This window comes from Ambystoma mexicanum, chromosome 13 (assembly GCF_040938575.1).
Source record: "Ambystoma mexicanum isolate Mex_15411 chromosome 13, UKY_AmexF1_1, whole genome shotgun sequence".
Lineage (NCBI taxonomy): Eukaryota > Metazoa > Chordata > Amphibia > Caudata > Ambystomatidae > Ambystoma > Ambystoma mexicanum.
Genome location: NC_090938.1, coordinates 815,173,463 through 815,197,935, shown reverse-complemented (window position 1 = coordinate 815,197,935; position 24,473 = coordinate 815,173,463). Strand labels below are relative to the sequence as shown.

At 52.5% G+C, this 24,473-nt stretch overlaps 1 protein-coding gene across 4 annotated transcripts in view; it reads left to right on the top strand.

Moving 5' to 3' along the window:
- The window catches only part of LOC138522056 (antigen peptide transporter 1-like), a 129,764-nt gene that overhangs the window by 24,103 nt on the left and 81,188 nt on the right, over positions 1–24,473 (top strand). For all 4 annotated transcript variants that reach the window (XM_069635288.1, XM_069635289.1, XM_069635286.1 and 1 more), the window contains exon 6: positions 23,911–24,108. In XM_069635288.1, the coding sequence (XP_069491389.1) occupies positions 23,911–24,108 (198 nt within the window). The remainder of the gene's footprint in view (positions 1–23,910; positions 24,109–24,473) is intronic.

Genomic DNA, 24,473 nt, shown 5'->3' with positions numbered 1-24,473 from the left:
TGAGGCTTTGATCTTTCGTGAGAAGATGGATCATGGGAGAGATCAGGATGAGCATTGTTATCTAAGGTAGACCCATGGGTAACAGCCTTCCATTGGAGGGGTGTCCTCAATGGCAGACCCATGGGTCACAGGGCCTTCCAGAGGAGGGGCGTCCTCAATGGTAGACCCATGGTTCACAGGGCCTTCTAGAGGAGGGGCGTCCTCAATGGTAGACCCATGGGTCACAGGGCCTTCCATTGGAGGGGTGTCGTCAATGGTAAACCCATGGGTCATAGTGACTTCCATTGGAGGGGTGTTGTTGATGGTAGACCCATGGGTCACAGGGCCTTCCATTGGAGGGGTGTTGTCAATGGTAGACCCATGGATCACAGGGCCTTCCAGAGGAGGGGCGTCCTCAATGGTAGAACCATGGGTCACAGGGCCTTCCAGAGGAGGGGCGTCCTCAATGGTAGACCCTTGGGTCACAGGGCCTTCCAGTCAAGGGTTTCGTCAATGGTAGACCCATGGGTCACTGGGCCTTCCATTGGAGGGGTGTTGTCAATGGTAGACCCATGGATCACAGGGCCTTCCATTGGAGGGGTGTTGTCGATGGTAGACCCATGGGTCACAGGGTCTTCCAGAGGAGGGGCGTCCTCAATGGTAGACCCATGGGTCACAGGGCCTTCCAGTCACGGTTTCGTCAATGGTAGATCCATGGGTCACTGGGCCTTCCATGGGAGGGGTGTCATTAATGGTAGAACCATGGGTCACAGGGCCTTCCTTTGGAGGGGTGTCGTCAATGGTAGACCCATGGGTCACTGGGCCTTCCATTGGAGGGGTGTCGTCAATGGTAGACCCATGGGTCACTGGGCCTACCATTGGAGGGGTGTCGTCAATGGTAGACCCATGGGTCACAGGGCCTTCCATTGGAGGGGTGTCGTCAATGGCAGACCCATGGGTCACAGGGCCTTCCAGTCAAGGGTTTCATCAATGGTAGACCCATGGGTCACAGGGCCTTCCATTGGAGGGGTGTCGTCAATGGTAGAACCATGGGTCACAGGGACTTCAGTGGAGGAGTGTCGTCGATTGTAGAACAGTGTGTGAAGGGTCAGAAATGTGAGACGGGCACAAAGGTACAGTTTTCTCAAAGTTCGCCATTTATTAAAATAAAAAGGGTTGGGATAAACGCCTGTCTATCCTAGCGAGAATGTCTCTACCTTGCAAACTAAGCTAAAGAAAGAAGACCTAGGGCGTGTGTGTGCTGAGCCAATGAGGGCCAGTGTTTTGTCCGGCCCGGAAGACAACAAAGACTTTCCTAATGGAGGGCGGCCGCGGGCCGCCCTCCATTAGGAAAGTCTTTGTGTCTTGCGGGCCGGACAAAAGAGCATGGCGGGCCGCAACTGGCCCGCGGGCCGTATATTGTGCACCCATGACCTAGGGCCTCATTATGACCCTGCCGGTCCGGGAGGATAGCTCAGCGGCAACGTTCTCGCCTTTGAACCAAGGCGACACGGAGCAACACAGGTTCGATCCCCGGGTCCGCGCTCAGAAACCTCTGGGTATTAAGCACGTTATAAATAACCTATCATATCATATCATAGTGCCCTGCTCACCCTTCCACACCCAGGGTTATAGATTCCTGCTCTCTAGTCCACATCCAGAGATAATGCACCCTGGTCCCTCTCCCAGCGGTATAGGGTCCTGCTCACCCCTTCCCAACCCCGGGATATCGATCCCTGCTCTCTAGTCCACATCCAGAGATAATGCACCCTGGTCCCTCTCCCAGCGGTATAGGGTCCTGCTCACCCCTTCCCAACCCCGGGATATCGATCCCTGCTCTCTAGTCCACATCCAGAGATAATGCACCCTGGTCCCTCTCCCTCCCAGGGGTATAGTGCCCTGCTCACCCTTCCACACCCAGGGATATAGATCCCTGCTCTCTAGTCCACATCCAGAGATAATGCACCCTGGTCCCTCTCCCTCCCAGGGGTATAGTGCCCTGCTCACCCTTCCACACCCAGGGTTATAGATTCCTGCTCTCTAGTCCACATCCAGAGATAATGCACCCTGGTCCCTCTCCCAGCCGTATAGGGTCCTGCTCACCCCTTCCCAACCCCGGGATATCGATCCCTGCTCTCTAGTCCACATCCAGAGATAATGCACCCTGGTCCCTCTCCCAGCGGTATAGGGTCCTGCTCACCCCTTCCCAACCCCGGGATATCGATCCCTGCTCTCTAGTCCACATCCAGAGATAATGCACCCTGGTCCCTCTCCCTCCCAGGGGTATAGTGCCCTGCTCACCCTTCCATACCCAGGGATATAGATCCCTGCTCTCCAGTCCACATCCAGAGATAATGTGCCCTGGTCCCTCTCCCAGGGGTATAGTGCCCTGCTCACCCTTCTAAACCCAGGGATATTGATCCCTGCTCTCTAGTCCACATCCAGAGATAATGCACCCTGGTCCCTCTCCCTCCCAGGGGTATAGTGCCCTGCTCACCCTTCCACACCCAGGGATATAGATCCCTGTTCTCTAGTCCACATCCAGAGATAATGCGCCCTGGTCCCTCTCCCTCCCAGGGGTATAGTGCCCTGCTCACCCTTCCACACCCAGGGATATAGACCCCTGCTCTCTAGTCCACATACAGAGATAATGCACCCTGGGCCATCTCCCAGTGGTATAGTGCCCTGGTCACCTCTCCAAACCAGGGAAATGGTGCCCTGCTGACCCTTCCACACCCAGGGATATAGATCCCTGCTCTCAAGTCCACATCCAGAGATAATGCACCCTGGTCCCTCTCCCAGCGGTATAGTGACCTGCTCACCCTTCCAAACCCAGGCATATGGTGCCCTGCTCACCCTTCCACACCCAGGGATACAGACCCCTGCTCTCTACTCCACACCCAGGGATATAGACCCCTGCTCTCTAGTCCACACCAAGAGATAATGCACCCTGGTCCCTCTCCCAGCGGTATAGTGACCTGCTCACCCTTCCAAACCCAGGCATATGGTGCCCTGCTCACCCTTCCACAACCAGGGATACAGACCCCTGCTCTCTACTCCACACCCAGGGATATAGACCCCTGCTCTCTAGTCCACATCCAGAGATAATGCACCCTGGTCCCTCTCCCTCCCAGGGGTATAGTGCCCTGCTCACCCCTTCCCAACCCCGGGATATCGATCCCTGCTCTCTAGTCCACATCCAGAGATAATGCTCCCTGGTCCCTCTCCAAGCGGTATAGTGCCCTGCTCGCCCTTCCACACCCAGGGATATAGATCCCTGCTCTCTACTCCACACCCAGGGATAATGCACCCTGGACCCTCTCCCAGGGGTATAGTGCCCTGCTCACCCTTCCACACCCAGGGATATAGATCCCTGCTCTCTAGTCCACACCCAGAGATAATGCACCCTGGTCCCTCTCCCTCCCAGGGGTATAGTGCCCTGCTCACCCTTCCACACCCAGAGATATAGACCCCTGCTCTCTACTCCACACCCGGGGATATAGACCCCTGCTCTCTAGTCAACACCCAGAGATAATGCACCCTGGTCCCTCTCCCTCCCAGGGGTATAGTGCCCTGCTCACCCTTCCACACCCAGGGATATAGATCCCTGCTCTCTACTCCACACCCAGGGATATAGATCCCTGCTCTCTAGTCCACACCCAGAGATAATGCACCCTGGTCCCTCTCCCTCCCAGGGGTATAGTGCCCTGCTCACCCTTCCACACCCAGGGATATAGACACCTGCTCTCTAGTCCACACCCAGAGATAATGCATCCTGGTCGCTCTGCCTCCCAGGGGTATAGTGCCCTGCTCACCCTTCTAAACCCAGGCTATAGACCCCTGATCTCTAGTCCACACCCAGAGATAATGCACCCTGGTCCCTCTCCCTCCCAGGGGTATATTGCCCTGCTCACGCTTCCACACCCAGGGATATAGATCCCTGCTCTCTAGTCCACACCCAGAGATAATGCGCCCTGGTCCCTCTCCCAGGGCTATAGTGCCCTGCTCACCCTTCCTTACCCAGGGATATAGATCCCTGCTCTCTAGTCCACACCCAGAGATAATGCACCCTGGTCCCTCTCCCTCCCAGGGGTATAGTGCCCTGCTCACCCTTCCACACCCAGGGTTATCGATCCCTGCTCTCTAGTCCACATCCAGAGATAATGCACCCTGGTCCCTCTCCCAGCGATATAGTGCCCTGCTCACCCTTCCACACCCAGGGATATAGATCCCTGCTCTCTAGTCCACATCCAGAGATAATGCACCCTGGTCCCTCTCCCAGCGGTATAGTGTCCTGCTCACCCTTCCACACCCAGGGATATAGATCCCTGCTCTATAGTCCACATCCAGAGATAATGCACCCTAGTCCCTCTCCCTCCCAGGGGTATAGTGCCCTGCTCACCCTTCCTAACCCAGGGATATAGATCCCTACTCTCTAGTCCACACCCACAGATAATGCACCCTGGTCCCTCTCCCAGCGGTATAGTGCCCTGCTCACCCTTCCACACCCAGGGATATAGATCACTGCTCTCTAGTCCACATCCAGAGATAATGCACCCTGGTCCCTCTCCCAGCGGTATAGTGCCCTGCTCACCCTTCCACACCCAGTGATATAGATCCCTGCTCTCTAGTCCACATCCAGAGATAATGCACCCTGGTCCCTCTCCCTCCCAGGGGTATAGTGCCCTGCTCACCCTTCCACACCCAGGGATATAGATCCCTGCTCTATAGTCCACATCCAGAGATAATGCACCCTGGTCCCTCTCCCTCCCAGGGGTATAGTGCCCTGCTCACCCTTCCTAACCCAGGGATATAGATCCCTACTCTCTAGTCCACACCCAGAGATAATGCACCCTGGTCCCTCTCCCGGCGGTATAGTGTCCTGCTCACCCTTCCACACCCAGGGATATAGATCCCTGCTCTATAGTCCACATCCAGAGATGATGCACCCTGGTCCCTCTCCCTCCCAGGGGTATAGTGCCCTGCTCACCCTTCCACACCCAGGGTTATCGATCCCTGCTCTCTAGTCCACATCCAGAGATAATGCACCCTGGTCCCTCTCCCAGTGGTATAGTGCCCTGGTAACCCTTCCACACCCAGGGATATAGATCCCTGCTCTCTAGTCCACATCCAGAGATAATGCACCCTGGTCCCTCTGCCTCCCAGGGGTATAGTGCCCTGCTCACCCTTCTAAACCCAGGCTATAGACCCCTGATCTCTAGTCCACACCCAGAGATAATGCACCCTGGTCCCTCTCCCTCCCAGGGGTATAGTGCCCTGCTCACCCTTCCACACCCAGGGATATAGATCCCTGCTCTCTAGTCCACACCCAGAGATAATGCGCCCTGGTCCCTCTCCCAGGGCTATAGTGCCCTGCTCACCCTTCCACACCCAGAGATATTGATCCCTGCTCTCTAGTCCACACCCAGAGATAATGCACCCTGGTCCCTCTCCCAGGGGTATAGTGCTCTGCTCACCCTTCCAACCCAGGGATATCGATCCCTGCTCTCTAGTCCACACCCAGAGATAATGCACCCTGGTCCCTCTCCCTCCCAGGGGTATAGTGCCCTGCTCACCCTTCCACACCCAGGGTTATCGATCCCTGCTCTCTAGTCCACATCCAGAGATAATGCACCCTGGTCCCTCTCCCAGCGGTATAGTGTCCTGCTCACCCTTCCACACCCAGGGATATAGATCCCTGCTCTATAGTCCACATCCAGAGATAATGCACCCTGGTCCCTCTCCCTCCCAGGGGTATAGTGCCCTGCTCACCCTTCCACACCCAGGGATATAGATCCCTGCTCTCTAGTCCACATCCAGAGATAATGCACCCTGGTCCCTCTCCCAGCGGTATAGTGCCCTGCTCACCCTTCCACACCCAGGGATATAGATCACTGCTCTCTAGTCCACATCCAGAGATAATGCACCCTGGTCCCTCTCCCTCACAGGGGTATAGTGCCCTGCTCACCCTTCCACACCCAGGGATATAGACCCCTGCTCTCTAATCCACACCCAGAGATAATGCACCCTGGTCCCTCTCCCTCCCAGGGGTATAGTGCCCTGCTCACCCTTCCTAACCCAGGGATATAGATCCCTGCTCTCTAGTCCACATCCAGAGATAATGCACCCTGGTCCCTCTCCCTCCCAGGGGTATAGTGCCCTGAACACCCTTCCACACCCGGGGATATAGACCCCTGCTTTCTACTCCACACCCGGGGATATTGACCCCTGCTCTCTAGTCCACACCCAGGGATATAGACCCCTGCTCTCTAGTCCACATCCAGAGATAATGCACCCTGGTCCCTCTCCCAGCGAGATAGTGCCCTTCTCACCCTTCCACACCCAGGGATATAGTGCCCTGCTCACCCTTCCACACCCAGGGATATAGATCCCTGCTCTCTAGTCCACATCCAGAGATAATGCACCCTGGTCCCTCTCCCTCCCAGGGGTATAGTGCCCTGCTCACCCTTCCACGACCAGGGTATAGATCCCTTCTCTCTAGTCCACATCCAGAGATAATGCACCCTGGTCCCTCTCCCAGTGATATAGTGCCCTGCTCACCCTTCCACACCCAGGGATATATTGCCCTGCTCACTAGTCCACACTCGGGGGTATAGTGCCCTGCTCACCCTTCCACACCCAGGGATATAGATCCCTGCTCTCTAGACCACATCCAGAGATAATGCACCCTGGTCCCTCTCCCTCCCAGGGGTATAGTGCCCTGCTCACCCTTCCACACCCAGGGATATAGACCCCTGCTCTCTAGGTCACACCCAGAGATAATGCACCCTGGTCCCTCTCCCTCCCAAGGGTATAGTGCCCAGCTCACCCTTCCACACCCAGGGATATAGACCCCTGCTCTCTAGTCCACACCCAGAGATAATGCACCCTGGTCCCTCTCCCTCCCAAGGGTATAGTGCCCTGCTCACCCTTCCACACCCAGGGATATAGATCCCTGCTCTCTAGTCCACACCCAGAGATAATGCACCCTGGTCCCTCTCCCTCCCAGGGGTATAGTGCCCTGCTCAGCCTTCCACACCCAGGGTTATAGATCCCTGCTCTCTAGTCCACATCCAGAGATAATGCACCCTGGTCCCTCTCCCAGCGGTATAGGGTCCTGCTCACCCCTTCCCAACCCAGGGATATAGATCCCTGCTCTCTAGTCCACATCCAGAGATAATGCACCCAGGAACCTCTCCCAGCGGTATAGTGCCCCGCTCACCCTTCCACACCCAGGGATATAGACCCCTGCTCTCTAGTCCACACCCAGAGATAATGCACCCTGGTCCCTCTCCCTCCCAGAGGTATAGTGCCCTGCTCGCCCTTCCTAACCCAGGGATATAGATTCCTGCTCTCTAGTCCACATCCAGAGATAATGCACCCTGGTCCCTCTCCCTCCCAGGGGTATAGTGCCCTGCTCACCCTTCCACACCCAGGGATATAGACCCCTGCTCTCAAGTCCACACCCAGAGATAATGCACCCTGGTCCCTCTCCCTCCCAGGGGTATAGTGCCCTGCTCACCCTTCCTAACCCAGGGATATAGATCCCTGCTCTCTAGTCCACATCCAGAGATAATGCACCCTGGTCCCTCTCCCTCCCAGGGGTATAGTGCCCTGCTCACCCTTCCACACCCAGGGATATAGACCCCTGCTCTCTACCCCACACCCAGGAATATAGACCCCTGCTCTCTACTCCACACCCGGGGATATTGACCCCTGCTCTCTAGTCCACACCCAGGGATATAGACCCCTGCTCTCTAGTCCACATCCAGAGATAATGCACCCTGGTCCCTCTCCCTCCCAGGGGTATAGTGCCCTGCTCACCCTTCCACACCCAAGGATATAGATCCCTGCTCTCTAGTCCACACCCAGAGATAATGCACCCTGGTCCCTCTCCCAGGGGTATAGTGCCCTGCTCACCCTTCCTAACCCAGGGATATAGATCCCTGCTCTCTAGTCCACACCCAGAGATAATGCACCCTGGTCCCTCTCCCTCCCAGGGGTATAGTGCCCTGCTCACCCTTCCACACCCAGGGATATAGATCCCTGCTCTCTAGTCCACACCCAGAGATAATGCACCCTGGTCCCTCTCCCACCCAGGGGTATAGTGCCCTGCTCACCCTTCCACACCCAGGGATATAGACCCCTGCTCTCTAGTCCACATCCAGAGATAATGCACCCTGGTTCCTCTCCCTCCCAGGGGTATAGTGCCCTGCTCACCCTTCCACACCCAGGGATATAGATCCCTGCTCTCTAGCCCACATCCAGAGATAATGCACCCTGGTTCCTCGTCCCTCTCCCAGGGTGTATAGTGCCCTGCTCACCCTTCCACACCCAGGGATATAGACCCCTGCTCTCTAGTCCACACCCAGAGATACCCCTGCTCTCTAGTCCACACCCAGAGATAATGCACCCTGGTCCCTCTCCCTCCCAGGGGTATAGTGCCCTGCTCACCCTTCCACGCCCAGGGATATAGATCCCTACTCTCTAGTCCACATCCAGAGATAATGCACCCTGGTCCCTCTCCCAGCGGTATAGTGTCCTGCTCACCCTTCCACACCCAGGGATATAGATCCCTGCTCTATAGTCCACATCCAGAGATAATGCACCCTGGTCCCTCTCCCTCCCAGGGGTATAGTGCCCTGCTCACCCTTCCTAACCCAGGGATATAGATCCCTACTCTCTAGTCCACACCCAGAGATAATGCACCCTGGTCCCTCTCCCGGCGGTATAGTGTCCTGCTCACCCTTCCACACCCAGGGATATAGATCCCTGCTCTATAGTCCACATCCAGAGATAATGCACCCTGGTCCCTCTCCCTCCCAGGGGTATAGTGCCCTGCTCACCCTTCCACACCCAGGGTTATCGATCCCTGCTCTCTAGTCCACATCCAGAGATAATGCACCCTGGTCCCTCTCCCAGTGGTATAGTGCCCTGGTAACCCTTCCACACCCAGGGATATAGATCCCTGCTCTCTAGTCCACATCCAGAGATAATGCACCCTGGTCCCTCTCCCAGCGGTATAGTGCCCTGCTCACCCTTCCACACCCAGGGATATAGATCACTGCTCTCTAGTCCACATCCAGAGATAATGCACCCTGGTCCCTCTCCCAGCGGTATAGTGCCCTGCTCACCCTTCCACACCCAGGGATATAGATCCCTGCTCTCTAGTCCACATCCAGAGATAATGCACCCTGGTCCCTCTCCCTCCCAGGGGTATAGTGCCCTGCTCACCCTTCCACACCCAGGGATATAGACCCCTGCTCTCTAGTCCACACCCAGAGATAATGCACCCTGGTCCCTCTCCCTCCCAGGGGTATAGTGCCCTGCTCACCCTTCCTAACCCAGGGATATAGATCCCTGCTCTCTAGTCCACATCCAGAGATAATGCACCCTGGTCCCTCTCCCTCCCAGTTGTATAGTGCCCTGCTCACCCTTCCACACCCAGGGTATAGATCCCTGCTCTCTAGTCCACATCCAGAGATAATGCACCCTGGTCCCTCTCCCAGCCATATAGTGCCCTTCTCACCCTTCCACACCCAGGGTATAGTGCCCTGCTCACCCTTCCACACCCAGGGATATAGATCCCTGCTCTCTAGTCCACATCCAGAGATAATGCACCCTGGTCCCTATAACTCCCAGGGGTATAGTGCCCTGCTCACCCTTCCACGCCCAGGGTATAGATCCCTTCTCTCTAGTCCACATCCAGAGATAATGCACCCTGGTCCCTCTCCCAGCGATATAGTGCCCTGCTCACCCTTCCACACCCAGGGATATAGTGCCCTGCTCACTAGTCCACACTCAGGAGTATAGTGCCCTGCTCACCCTTCCACACCCAGGGATATAGATCCCTGCTCTCTAGACCACATCCAGAGATAATGCACCCTGGTCCCTCTCCCTTCCAGGGGTATAGTGCCTTGCTCACCCTTCCACACCCAGGGATATAGACCCCTGCTCTCTAGGTCACACCCAGAGATAATGCACCCTGGTCCCTCTCCCTCCCAAGGGTATAGTGCCCAGCTCACCCTTCCACACCCAGGGATATAGACCCCTGCTCTCTAGTCCACACCCAGAGATAATGCACCCTGGTCCCTCTCCCTCCCAGGGGTATAGTGCCCTGCGCAGCCTTCCACACCCAGGGTTATAGATCCCTGCTCTCTAGTCCACATCCAGAGATAATGCACCCTGGTCCCTCTCCCAGCTGTATAGGGTCCTGCTCACCCCTTCCCAACCCAGGGATATAGATCCCTGCTCTCTAGTCCACATCCAGAGATAATGCACCCAGGAACCTCTCCCAGCGGTATAGTGCCCCACTCACCCTTCCACACCCAGGGATATAGATCCCTGCTCTCTAATCCACATCCAGAGATAATGCACCCTGGTCCCTCTCCCAGCGGTATAGGGTCCTGCTCACCCCTTCCCAACCCAGGGATATAGATCCCTGCTCTCTAGTCCACATCCAGAGATAATGCACCCTGGTCCCTCTCCCTCCCAGGGGTATAGTGCCCTGCTCACCCTTCCTAACCCAGGGATATAGATCCCTGCTCTCTAGTCCACATCCAGAGATAATGCACCCTGGTCCCTCTCCCTCCCAGGGGTATAGTGCCCTGCTCACCCTTCCACACCCAGGGATATGGACCCCTGCTCTCTACTCCACACCCAGGGATATAGACCCCTGCTCTCTACTCCACACCCGGGGATATTGACCCCTGCTCTCTAGTCCACACCCAGGGATATAGACCCCTGCTCTCTAGTCCACATCCAGAGATAATGCACCCTGGTCCCTCTCCCAGGGGTATAGTGCCCAGCTCACCCTTCCTAACCCAGGGATATAGATCCCTGCTCTGAGATAATGCACCCTGGTCCCTCTCCCTCCCAGGGGTATAGTGCCCTGCTCACCCTTCTACACCCAGGGATATAGATCCCTGCTCTCTAGTCCACACCCAGAGATAATGCACCCTGGTCCCTTTCCCTCCCAGGGGTATAGTGCCCTGCTCACCCTTCCACACCCAGGGATATAGACCCCTGCTCTCTAGTCCACATCCAGAGATAATGCACCCTGGTTCCTCTCCCTCCCAGGGGTATAGTGCCCTGCTCACCCTTCCACACCCAGGGATATAGATCCCTGCTCTCTAGTCCACATCCAGAGATAATGCAACCTGGTCCCTCTCCCAGGGGTATAGTGTCCTGCTCACCCTTCTAAATCCAAGGATATAGATCCCTGCTCTCTAGTCCACACCCATAGATAATGCACCCTGGTCCCTCTCCCAGGTGTATAGTGCCCTGCTCACCCTTCCACACCCAGGGATATAGATCCCTGCTCTCTAGTCCACATCCAGAGATAATGCACCCTGGTCCCTCTCCCAGCGATATAGTGCCCTGCTCACCCTTCCACACCCAGGGATATAGTGCCCTGCTCACTAGTCCACACCCAGGGGTATAGTGCCCTGCTCACCCTTCCACACCCAGGGTATAGATCCCTGCTCTCTAGTCCACATCCAGAGATAATGCACCCTGGTCCCTCTCCCAGCGATATAGTGCCCTGTTCACCCTTCCACACCCAGGGATATAGTGCCCTGCTCACTAGTCCACACCCAGGGGTATAGTGCCCTGCTCACCCTTCCACACCCAGGGATATAGATACCTGCTCTCTAGTCCACATCCAGAGATAATGCACCCTGGTCCCTCTCCCTCCCAGGGGTATAGTGCCCTGCTCACCCTTCCACACCCAGGGATATAGACTCCTGCTCTCTAGTCCACACCCAGAGATAATGCACCCTGGTCCCTCTCCCAGGGGTATAGTGCCCCGCTCACCCTTCCACACCCAGGGATATAGATCCCTGCTCTCTAGTCCACATCCAGAGATAATGCACCCTGGTCCCTCTCCCAGCGATATAGTGCCCTGCTCACCCTTCCACACCCAGGGATATAGTGCCCTGCTCACTAGTCCACACCCAGGGGTATAGTGCCCTGCTCACCCTTCCACACCCAGGGATATTGATCCCTGCTCTCTAGTCCACATCCAGAGATAATGCACCCTGGTCCCTCTCCCTCCCATGGGTATAGTGCCCTGCTCACCCTTCCACGCCCAGGGTATAGATCCCTTCTCTCTAGTCCACATCCTGAGATAATGCACCCTGGTCCCTCTCCCAGCGATATAGTGCCCTGCTCACCCTTCCACACCCAGGGATATAATGCCCTGCTCACTAGTCCACACTCAGGGGTATAGTGCCCTGCTCACCCTTCCACACCCAGGGATATAGATCCCTGCTCTCTAGTCCACATCCAGAGATAATGCACCCTGGTCCCTCTCCCTCCCACATGGGTATAATGCCCAGCTCACCCTTCCACACCCAGGGATATAGACCCCTGCTCTCTAGTCCACACCCAGAGATAATGCACCCTGGTCCCTCTCCCCCCCCCCCCCCAAGGGTATAGTGCCCAGCTCACCGTTCCACACCCAGGGATATAGACCCCTGCTCTCTAGTCCACACCCAGAGATAATGCACCCTGGTCCCTCTCCCTCCCAGGGGTATAGTGCCCTGCTCACCCTTCCACACCCAGGGATATAGACCCCTGCTCTCTAGTCCACACCCAGAGATAATGCACCCTGGTCCGTCTCCCTCCCAGGGGTATAGTTCCCTGCTCACCCTTCCTAACCCAGGGATATAGATCCCTGCTCTCTAGTCCACATCCAGAGATAATGCACCCTGGTCCCTCTCCCTCCCAGGGGTATAGTGCCCTGCTCACCCATCCACACCCAGGGATATTGACCCCTGCTCTCTATTCCACACCCGGGGATATTGACCCCTGCTCTCTAGTCCACACCCAGGGATATAGACCCCTGCTCTCTAGTCCACATCCAGAGATAATGCACCCTGGTCCCTCTCCCAGGGGTATAGTGTCCTGCTCACCCTTCTAAATCCAGGGATATAGATCCCTGCTCTCTAGTCCACACCCGAGATAATGCACCCTGGTCCCTTTCCCAGGTGTATAGTACCCTGCTCACCCTTCCACGCCCAGGGATATAGATCCCTGCTCTCTAGTCCACATCCAGAGATAATGCACCCTGGTCCCTCTCCCAGCTATATAGTGCCCTGCTCACCCTTCCACACCCAGTGATATAGTGCCCTGCTCACTAGTCCACACCCAGGGGTATAGTGCCCTGCTCACCCTTCCACACCCAGGGTATAGATCCCTGCTCTCTAGTCCACATCCAGAGATAATGCACCCTGGTCCCTCTCCCAGGGATATAGTGCCATGTTCACCCTTCCACACCCAGGGATATAGTGCCCTGCTCACTAGTCCACACCCAGGGGTATAGTGCCCTGCTCACCCTTCCACACCCAGGGATATAGATCCCTGCTCTCTAGTCCACATCCAGAGATAATGCACCCTGGTCCCTCTCCCTCCCAGGGGTATAGTGCCCTGCTCACCCTTCCACACCCAGGGATATAGACCCCTGCTCTCTAGTCCACACCCAGAGATAATGCACCCTGGTCCCTCTCCCAGGGGTATAGTGCCCTGCTCACCCTTCCACACCCAGGGATATAGATCCCTGCTCTCTAGTCCACATCTAGAGATAATGCACCCTGGTCCCTCTCCCAGCGATATAGTGCCCTGCTCACCCTTCCACACCCAGGGATATAGTGCCCTGCTCACTAGTCCACACCCGGGGGTATAGTGCCCTGCTCACCCTTCCACACCCAGGGATATAGATCCCTGCTCTCTAGTCCACATCCAGAGATATTGTACCCTGGTCCCTCTCCCTCCCAGGGGTATAGTGCCCTGCTCACCCTTCCACACCCAGGGATATAGACCCCTGCTCTCTAGTTCACACCCAGAGATAATGCACCCTGGTCCCTCTCCCCCCCAAGGGTATAGTGCCCAGCTCACCCTTCCACACCCAGGGATATAGACCCCTGCTCTCTAGTCCACACCCAGAGATAATGCACCCTGGTCCCTCTCCCTCCCAAGGGTATAGTGCCCTGCTCACCCTTCCACACCCAGGGATATAGATCCCTGCTCTCTAGTCCACACCCAGAGATAATGCACCCTGGTCCCTCTCCCTCCCAGGGGTATAGTGCCCTGCTCACCCTTCCACACCCAGGGTTATAGATCCCTGCTCTCTAGTCCACATCCAGAGATAATGGACCCTGGTCCCTCTCCCAGCGGTATAGGGTCCTGCTCACCCCTTCCCAACCCAGGGATATAGATCCCTGCTCTCTAGTCCACATCCAGAGATAATGCACCCAGGAACCTCTCCCAGCGGTATAGTGCCCCGCTCACCCTTCCACACCCAGGGATATAGACCCCTGCTCTCTAGTCCACACCCAGAGATAATGCACCCTGGTCCCTCTCCCTCCCAGGGGTATAGTGCCCTGCTCACCCTTCCACACCCAGGGATATAGACCCCTGCTCTCTAGTCCACACCCAGAGATAATGCACCCTGGTCCCTCTCCCTCCCAGGGGTATAGTGCCCTGCTCACCCTTCCTAACCCAGGGATATAGATCCCTGCTCTCTAGTCCACATCCAGAGATAATGCACCCTGGTCCCTCTCCCTCCCAGGGGTATAGTGCCCTGCTCACCCATCCACACCCGGGGATATTGACCCCTGCTCTCTACTCCACACCCGGGGATATTGACCCCTGCTCTCTAGTCCACACCCAGGGATATAGACCCCTGCTCTCTAGTCCACACCCAGAGATTATACACCCTGGTCCCTCTCCCAGCAGTATAGGGTCCTGCTCACCCTTCCACACTCGGGGATATAGATCCCTGCTCTCTAGTCCACATCCAGAGATAATGCACTCTGGTCCCCCTCCCAGCGGTATAGTGCCCTGCTCACCCTTCCTAACCCAGGGATATAGATCCCTGCTCTCTAGTCCACACCCAGAGATTATGCACCCTGGTCCCTCTCCCAGTGGTATAGTGTCCTGTTCACCCTTCCACACCCAGGGATACAGACCCCTACTCTCTACTCCACACCCAGGGATACAGACCCCTGCTCTCTAGTCCACATCCAGAGATTATGTGCCCTGGTCCCCCACCCAGTGGTATAGTGCCCTGCTCACCCTTCCAAAACCAGGGAATGGTGCCCTGCTCACCCTTCCAACCCAGGTGAGAGAAACCAGAGGGTGTCTCACTGTCTAGTCCCAGAGGATCTCTTACTCCGTTGGCCAGGGCACAGCCATCGCCATTGGATCCTGAGCCTGGGGGTGGTCCCCTGCGGGAGGATCACCTGGGTGAGGGGTCCTTGGGAGTGCGGTTGGGACACTGAATGGTGATACGTGATATACCCACCTTAACACCTCTATACCATCCTACTCTTCAGGATATTCCGAGTTTTCATCTACCCCCCTAACCCATGGTTATTTAAATGCTCATGCAAGCTATTTAGCTGTGTCTGACAGTGATCTAATAACCAGTCCTGTCGCACCAGGAAACGCAAGAGTTGTGTGTTGTTTTTGTTGGTTGCTCTATTTTAGAAAAAACTCTTCATGCTGTAAAATAAGCATCAATGCAGGCTGGGGTATTCATACATTTGGTTAAGTGAGGGACAGTTTCTCTCCTATCCTATCCCTATTAGATTGGCCGTTGTACCATACGCTGCCTAGGGATAGGCACCCTTGCGTAGGGGCATGCTGTTGTCTTCCCCACCTGCATGTATCCATTCCTATGGACTTTCCCCACATGGATAAAAGGTGGAGCACGGGAAAACACTCTGAGCGAGGCACATCACACGAAGGAGCTGTTCTTCCAGGGCAGCAGCAAAGCAGGTGGAGACAGACAGCAGACCGAGAGCCAGGAACAAGAAGTGTGGAGCCCTTGGGCGTCTCGGCAGGTGATCGTTACCTCCCAGGAAACTGGAGAACTGCATATGCAAACCCAACGACAGAGAATATTGAATCCAGCATTGTGTGTAAAAGATACACGCTGCACTCCCGGATTAATGGCTGAGTGGGGGAGATCAAGCAGCCGCCATGGTATCCTCTTTGGCTCCCAAACCAAAGACGCAAACTCAGAAATCAACACAGCTGCTGAGTTAGAGAAAGCCGTGCAAAACCAGCTTGTATTGAAGCTAAGATTGCAAACTGCAACAGTTTATCATGAGAATGAAGGATGCAGGTTTACTGGAAAGACGCAAGTGAAGGCAAGATATGATTAAACCATCAAAAGCATTGATGAACTGTCAAGCATGCAAGTAACGAGTGATACCAAATAACAGAGTGGTCCGGCATAGTGAAAGTGCCCAAACGAAGGTCTCTGTTTAACATATACTGTAATGAGATGGAAAGTGAAAGTAGGAAATAACCTCGTCAAGTAATTAACTTTGAAATCCTGAATGGTTGAAGGGAAGAATAAACTGCGATCAAAGTGATCCTGCGGAGGTTTTTGTAAAACCCCTTGCACATTTGAAAGTATGACTAGAAGGTCCGAGGCTGACAGAGGGAGGCCTGTAACGAACGATGATAACATTGCAAGTGGATGGTCTGAGCCCGGCCGAGGGAGAACTATTGTGAATTGTGAACCCTGAGAAATCCTGAAGAAATGTGACTGTATTGAATTTAGAAGGAGCTTTTCTTTTGTGTTAAAGAAGTCCAAGACATCCTGCGAATAAGAGACTTGGTGCGAACAAGAGGCTTTTTCATGGAAGGTCCTGGTCTGTCTCCTGAGCTGCATCCTCGTGCCAAAACAGCCACAGTGTGTTCTAAAGACCCGAGGCTGCCACTGTGTCCCGTGCTAAAAAACCTGTTGAAGGGAATTTGGTTGCTCAGCCACCCCAACATATTATTTTGAACACTGTTTTTCTTTACATATACCTTTTCCCATGCACCCATTTACTGTAGTAGCAGAAGGGCAGGCAATAGGTTTATTTAGTATAGGCCATTTTGTTTTGACTGACGTGACTGGGACTGTTTTATTTTTATTTGATGGTAGAGCGTGCTCCAATCTTTAGATATAGAGCCAGACAGGAGTTTTTACAACCCCTGTTGTTCAATAAACACCCTTGAACAGTGCATATCTTGTGTCTGTCTTGTGAGAAACTCATGGTGACAACAAGACAGACACAAGCAATCACAGTTCATAGGTGTTTATTGAACAATGAATGCTGTATGCAGGTTGGAAAAATGCCTAATCTAAACCTATATCTAAGATGGGAGCAAGCATCGACCATCAAAGGAATATAAGGCAGTCCTGGTGCCGTTGTGTCAAAATAAAAGGACCTATACTAAGAAATCTATAGCCAAACCTCACAACTAATACAAAAAGGGATGTGGGCTAGTTATCCAGAAAAGAAAGAAGTCTTCTTAAAGAATATGTAAGGATGCAGTAGGCTGGGTCTCCCTTCCCCACATTTTGTGTACGGGGTAAGATTGGAGCTTAGAGCACAGTACAGTCTCTGGCTTCTCCAGCACGAGACGACAGTTCCGAAGATGGTTCTTGGGCGCGTCGATGCCAAGTCTCATTTCCTTTGAAAGTCTCTTGCCTCCGGGCATGACTTGTTCAAATAACAAAAACAAAAGTTTCTTTAACCAAATGCAAGTTTGTTCCCTTATCTTGCTTGGGGTGATCATTGTTCACCCCTGGGCCCCCCTCTTCTGGGTGTTGACCGTTCTCAATTGTTTATCACAGTTTCATGTAGGGTGTTGGCTTCACCCCTGGGCCACTCTCTTCTGGATGCTGACCCTTCTCAATTGTTTATAACCACATTCAAGTAAGGTGATTGTTTCACTCCTGGGTCTCCCTCTACTGGGTAGTGACCCTTTAAGTATCGTACTTCAAAAATATATTATAGTTCCTATATAAATCAATTTTGGGTGATGGCTTCACCCCTAGATCTCCCTCGGTCAGGCTCGAACCCCTCTTGCCTTTTGCAGGATTTCTCCTCCCTCATTTTCTCAATGTCTTTTGCTTGGGTGATGACTTCACCCCTGGATCTCCCTCGGTCGGGCTCGGACCCATCTTGCCTTTAGCGGGATTCAGTTCCCTTGATTTCTCAATGTTTACTCTTGCTGTGGGATTCACTTCCCGTTCTCTCACACTGCTTATAGATCAAAGTCTTTCGATTGTACAGGGATTTTGCTTGACCCTCTGTATGACCACGTTGACCTCCTATTTTGCAGGCCCTCCTACAGCCTTCTGGTATTTTTAGTTTCTCTCCTCTGGGGCTCGACTAGAGTCTCTTGAGTTAGCACCTACGTGGTGCCAGTTTCCCTCTACAGCTGGTCTCCCAATCACACTTTTAACAGTTCATTCAAAGTTCATCAGCTTTGTTTCAAAACTTGCCACTTTGTGATTCTCACTCAACACAGACCAGTTCTTATCAGTTCTCTCCTCGACTCACCAACTGTGATGAACCGCTTGTTTTTTTGTCTTCTCTGGAGTCAAGGTCGGTAGAACGGGCGCGGGAACGTCCCTCGCTCTTGCTTATCGGCATATGCTTGCCATGTGTACCGTTGACATCTGCTGCAGGACACTTGTGCTATTGTTCATGGTCTTAGGCTCTCTTCCACAAAGGTTCTACAGGCCTGGTATGAATAGGGCAAGGTCACCTCTCCTCTTGCCACCCTCTTGATTCCTGCCGCCTTTCTCCTTCGCTTGAATAGCTGTGCCTGTTTAGCCGTCTTGTCGTGCTGTCTGCCGTGCTTGCCTTGCTCATACTGCGCTCTCTTGCTTCACCTTTTATCCCTGTGGGAAAAGGAAGAGCCGTCAGGTGTGTGTGATTTGAGTCAGTTGCCTGACCCTCTGGTTGGGGCATGTCAGGTACACAGGTTTAACATTACAAGACTGTAAACCAGTGTTCATGTCGGAAAAGGAAGGGGTTGGAGTATCGGAAAAGGCGGTTGGTAGAGTTTCCAAACATCCTACAGAGTCGGAAGGGCAAGAGGTGATGCATGGAAATATAGCCTTCGCATTTGGGTTTGGGGTGCTCTTGGAAGGGTAGGTTTTGTTAAATGGACGAGAATGACCGGGATGGAGAACAGAACAGAGGGGATTGTGGGAATGGTAGTGTCCTGTCATAGTGTATTTGCTGTTCGGAAAATGACAATCAGTGGGACGGGATTGATAGGGTTTGTTGGGCAAATGGGACTAGCTGGGGCTGTGAAATAAACGAGAGGGATTGTGGGAGCTGTGGTATTTTTCCCCAAGTAGGTTGGGAGTGTGGAAGAAAGCAGTCAGAGGGACAGGAAGAAGAATGACTGTGAGTGTGCAGATGGGGAACAGTAACGCAAGGATTCTGAGAGAGGCATTTTTAATCCTAATTGGGGTTGTGCTCCTAGGGTATGTATCGGATGTGAATGGGTTGTTGTTTTTAACTTTTGGGTAAGGGAGATTCAATGGATGGAAGAGATGATGAGTGGGAATAGCTTATAAAAGCCTCAGGGACTTGGTTCCCCTCACCATCCTCCCTGTGATGGTACCGCATCTCACCTGGGGTATTCCCCCAAGCATAACCCCGGGTTCCCCTACCCAGGTGATACTCCCCTGCTTGTCCACCTCCAGGAACTGGATCCAACAACAATGGCCGTGTACTGACCACTTGGGATTTTCAAGGTTTTGCTGCGGGAATACCCTCAGGTTTCTCAGTCTTCACTTGTGATACCATGCCTCCCTTACATGTGGTGTCAGAAGTGGGATGCAACTCAATTGAAACAAATTGAGGAACCCTGAAACATCAGAAGCGTAGCTACTGAGCCTCAGACACCTCTGTTGCCACTAAGGAATCCATTGGCTTTGATATATGTAGCATTAAGGAAACTACCATCCCTCCTGGGAAGAGAGGGTTAATTCCCACTGACTTAGTCCTAATACCCCCATCTGGTTGCTGTATTAGATTAGCCCCAAAATGTGGTTTGGCATGGAAATCTGCTCTGGATGTCCTGGCAGGAGTTATAGATCTAGACTTTAGGGGAGACATGAAAGTTCTTCTACAAAATCATAGCGAAAACCCTTTTATAATACAACCTGGGGATAAAATCGCCCAGGGAATACTTGAAAGGGCTCGAGTTCCCCGCTTTGAGGAGGAAAAGCAAATGGAGGAAACTGAGAGGGGTGACTTGGGTTTTGGAGAGGTTGACAAGGAGCTTAACATCAGCTCCACAAGGAACGATGAACCGTCCATCCTTCCTGACTTAGCCTTCGTATAGTGAAGTTATCCAATACTCATAGAGGCATTCTTGCAATTAATTCCCGAAGGAGAAGGCCAAGGAAAAGGTAGCCCTATTTTCTTTCTGAAACAAGGACTCCTATATAGGAGAGAAACGACTGTAGAAGGCCTGGTTAAGTGGGAAATTCTATTGGCCAGGTATGCATGTTCAGACATGTGAAATATGTCAAAAGACCAGTTCACAAATTCCTTTACCTGCCCTGTTAAACCCTCTGCCCATAATAGAAATTCCTTTCTCTAGAATAGGGATGGACATTATAGGACCCTTGGAAATCTCTAGGGTAATAAATGTATTCTTGTAGTTGTAGAATATGCCACCCGTTACCCAGAAGCCTTCCCTATGAGAAATAGCACCACTCGGCAGATCCTAAAGCATTTGTTACCCTTCTTTTCTAGGGTTGGCTTTCCCAAGGAAACGTTAACTGATCAGGGAACGAATTTCATAAGGAAGCTAAGCTGAAATAAAGGAATTACTACACATTACTACATTGAGAACTTCAGTTTACAACCCTAGACAGACGGATTGGTGGAGAGATTTAATAAGACCCTCAAGACAATCCTGTGAAAGTTACTAGATGAGGATGGAAAGGATTGGGACTGCATGATCCCATGGGCCCTGTTTGCAGTGAGGAAAACTCCTCCAGCATTTACTGGATTCCCTCCCTTTGAACTACTGTACGGTAGAGAACCCAGCGATGCCTTAGACATGCTCAGGAAAACTTGAGAAGCACCAATACCCTTGTCCCAGACAGCTACCCGATTACGAGAACACATGAAGCTAGTTAGAACTCTAGTTCATACTCATGTGGAGAAAGTTCAAACCCAACAAAAACAGGTCTATGTTGGAGAGTGAACCTCTGCTAATTTTCAGTGGGTCAGAAAGTGTTTGTTCTCTTACCCACCTCAGAGAATAAACTTCTTTCAAATCGCACGGACCTTATGTGATGATAGAACAAACCGGTACCTGTACCAATAGGGTTGCCCAACCTGATAGAAGAACAAATACCCATATGTATCATATAACCTCCTGAAAGAATGGAACGAAAATACAGCGGCCTCCACATCTTCCGTGCTATCCTGTCTGATATCGGAAGAGATTGATAACCTAGACCTCATTCCCCAAGACTTATCTAAGGATAAACAGAGAGATTGGACGATCTCATTTGTGCTTTCAATGATGTATTTAGTGAAAAACCTGTTAGGGTCCAAAAGGAAGGTAGTACATCTAACGCCCTACAGAATTCCAGAGGCTCGAAAGAAAATAGTGATTGAGGAGGTTAAGAACATGCTAAAATCCAATGTCATGGAACCCTCTTCAATCCTGTGGTCCTCCCCTGTTGTTTTGGTAACCAAACCTGACAGTTTTGCATATTTTGCAGGCTAGTAAAAGGCATCTCCGCCTTTGATGCTTATCCCATGCTTCAAATCGATGATTTGATAGACAAGCTGGGTATTGCGGTATTCTTATCAACCCGGGACCTAACAAGGGTATTGGCAGGTTCCCGGTACATGGACCTAATAAAGAAAATATGGCTTGTTCGACCCTAATAGGGCTATTCCAGTTTAAAGTCCTCCTTTCGGCTTACATGGGGCCCCAGCAACTTTTCAATGATTTACGGATAAGATACTCCAACCCTACTCTGATTTCTGTGGGGCTTACATTGACAACATTGTCATTTATAGCCTGACCTGGGAAGACCATCTCTCCCATCGTTACACTATCATGAGGCCACTCCGACAAGCCGGACTGATTGCCAATCCAAAGAATTGCAAATTAACTCAATCAGCAGTGAAATATCTAGGCTTCTTTGTTGGGAATGGCAGTGTACAGCCACAGCGAGGAAAGGTAAAAACTGCTCTAGATGCTCCCACACTTAAGACAAAGAGAGCTATTCCCTCATTCTTGGGGTTAATCGCGTATTACCGTAAGTTTATCCCCAGGTTCTCTGACAAAACATCCAGATTGACTGATAAGCTAAAAATCGCAAAGACTCTGAACGTTTGCTGGACTGAGGAAGACGACATCTGTTATAATAACCTAAAGCTGACCCTATGTCAAAACCCCGTACTAAAAGGGGCAGACTTCTCCAAGGAATTCACCTTACAGACGGATTCCTCCCTGACAGGATTAGCAGCAGTATTATCCCAAGTGCATGATGGTCTAGAGCATCCCATCCTATTTGCCAGTCGTAAACCATTCCCCAGAGAAAGGAACGATTCTGTATTAGAATTAGAGGCCCTTGCCATCACATGGGCAGTCCTCTATCTCAGATATCTGCTGGGAAGGAAGTTTACATTGATCACTGATAGAAGAACAAATACCCATATGTATCATGTAACCTCCTGAAAGAATGGAACGAAAATAGAATAGGCCAGCGAGACTTATCCTTGACCTTAAGCCCAGGGACCGCATCTCTCCTGAACTAAAGTCTTCACTGGCTCCTGGTTGCTGCAAGGATTAAATTCAAACACATCTGCATCATCCACAAGGTTGTCTGGGCCCGGGGACCACACGACCTTCAGTTCTATCTTAATAAATACTCTCCCTCTAGACCACTATGTTCCTCTGGCACCAACTCTTTGTGTGTGAAGCGTTTTGCTAAACAGAGGACAGGGGGCCGCTCACTTTCCTCTGCGGGCTCCCTCTGTTGGTATAGCCTCCCCCTGCGCCTTGAGCAGGATCTTCTCAAATTCCGGAAGCTCCTCAAGACTTTCCTCTTTTCCTCCTCCTTCCCTCCTTCTCTCCTCTGCCAATCCCACAGTTGATGAATCGGTGTCCTTGCCCCTTATGCATCTTTGGGGCCTTGAACTCCCAAACCAATTCTTCCCAGCTCCTGTCTTTCCACAGCACTTGCATCTGCACTCCCTCTGCTTTGGAGACTCGCATTTACACTTCCTGGGTCCCAGGCCGTGTAGCACTCAACATTCCTCGCACTTCACATGGGCTCGGACTCCCCATCACTTACCCCTTTTTCCTCTTCCCCATCACTTACCCCTTTTTCCTCTTCCACTCTGCACTTGCATGTTATGAATACTCACAAGGCATAATAGGTGTGTCCCCCTCCCTCTTCCCCCTCTGCTCTTAAATATTGTTTTATAATGTTATAATGTATTACCCACTCTCCCTCCCTGCCCTGTGGGTGCTTTGAAACAGTGTATTCTTATTGTATAATCGCCTAAAAAGCAAACATTAAATAAATAAATAATTTGGGACGAGGATGCTGCTTGGATGAGCAGGGTGACTGATGAGGGAACTGAGCTTCAGAAGGATGTTTCCTTGGAGGTTGGTGGTGTTCAGGAGAGAATATGGGGGGATGTGAAGTTGAGGGTGTTGCATCCACAGCAGTGTGTATTGTTGTGATGTGCAGCTGAGTGTGGCCATTGCACTTGGAGGCATGTGCCGCGTGGAGCACGCTCAGTAAAGTGCCTGGTGGATGAGGAGCTCCCTTCATGAAGATGTGGGTACGAGTTTCAGCCATTCCCCTAAGGATGCAATGTAGACTTTACAGGGCACAGGGGCAATGTCATATGAAGGACTGGTCTGGACCAGCAAGGTGCGTCGAAGAGGGGTCCTCAATGGGGATATGGGGCGCTGGGAGGGGAAGCTGGAGGGTGTCAGAAGGGACAGTTCTGGTCATGAAGGATGTGATCTTTGGCATAGGAAAAGCAGCAAGAAAACCTTGTACTAGCTCAACAAAACTGCACCTCTCCTTATTGACCCCCTACTCAGCAATGCTCTCTCTCTCCCCCCTCCCAGAATCTGTCAAAGCAGGTACAGGAATCTCTGTCGAAGGCCAATCACGTGGCATCGGAGACATTCTCCAACATGAAGACGGTGAGGAGCTTTGCCAATGAGGACGGGGAAGCCAAGCGATATGCGGAGAAGCTGCACGAGACGTACCAACTCAACAAGATGGAGGCTGCAACATACGCAGGAGTCATGTGGACCAACAGTGTGAGTGGCTGCTGAGCGTTCCCTGTGCACCACTACAGCAATGAGGTGTAAGGTGTTCCCCGTCTCCTACAGTACCACTAGAGCAATGAGGCGTAGGGTGTTCCCCATGTCCTACACAAGGAGCACAGACGTAATGGGCTGTAGTATATCCACTTATGCTGACTTCTTATATGCTAGCAGTGTAACTGGCTGTAGTATATCCACTTATGCTGACTTCTTATGTGCTAGCAGTGTAATGGGCTGTAGGATATCCACTTATGCTGACTTCTTATATGCTAGCAGTGTAACGGGCTGTAGTATATCCACTTATGCTGACTTCTTATATGCTAGCAGTGTAACGGGTTGTAGTATATCCACTTATGCTG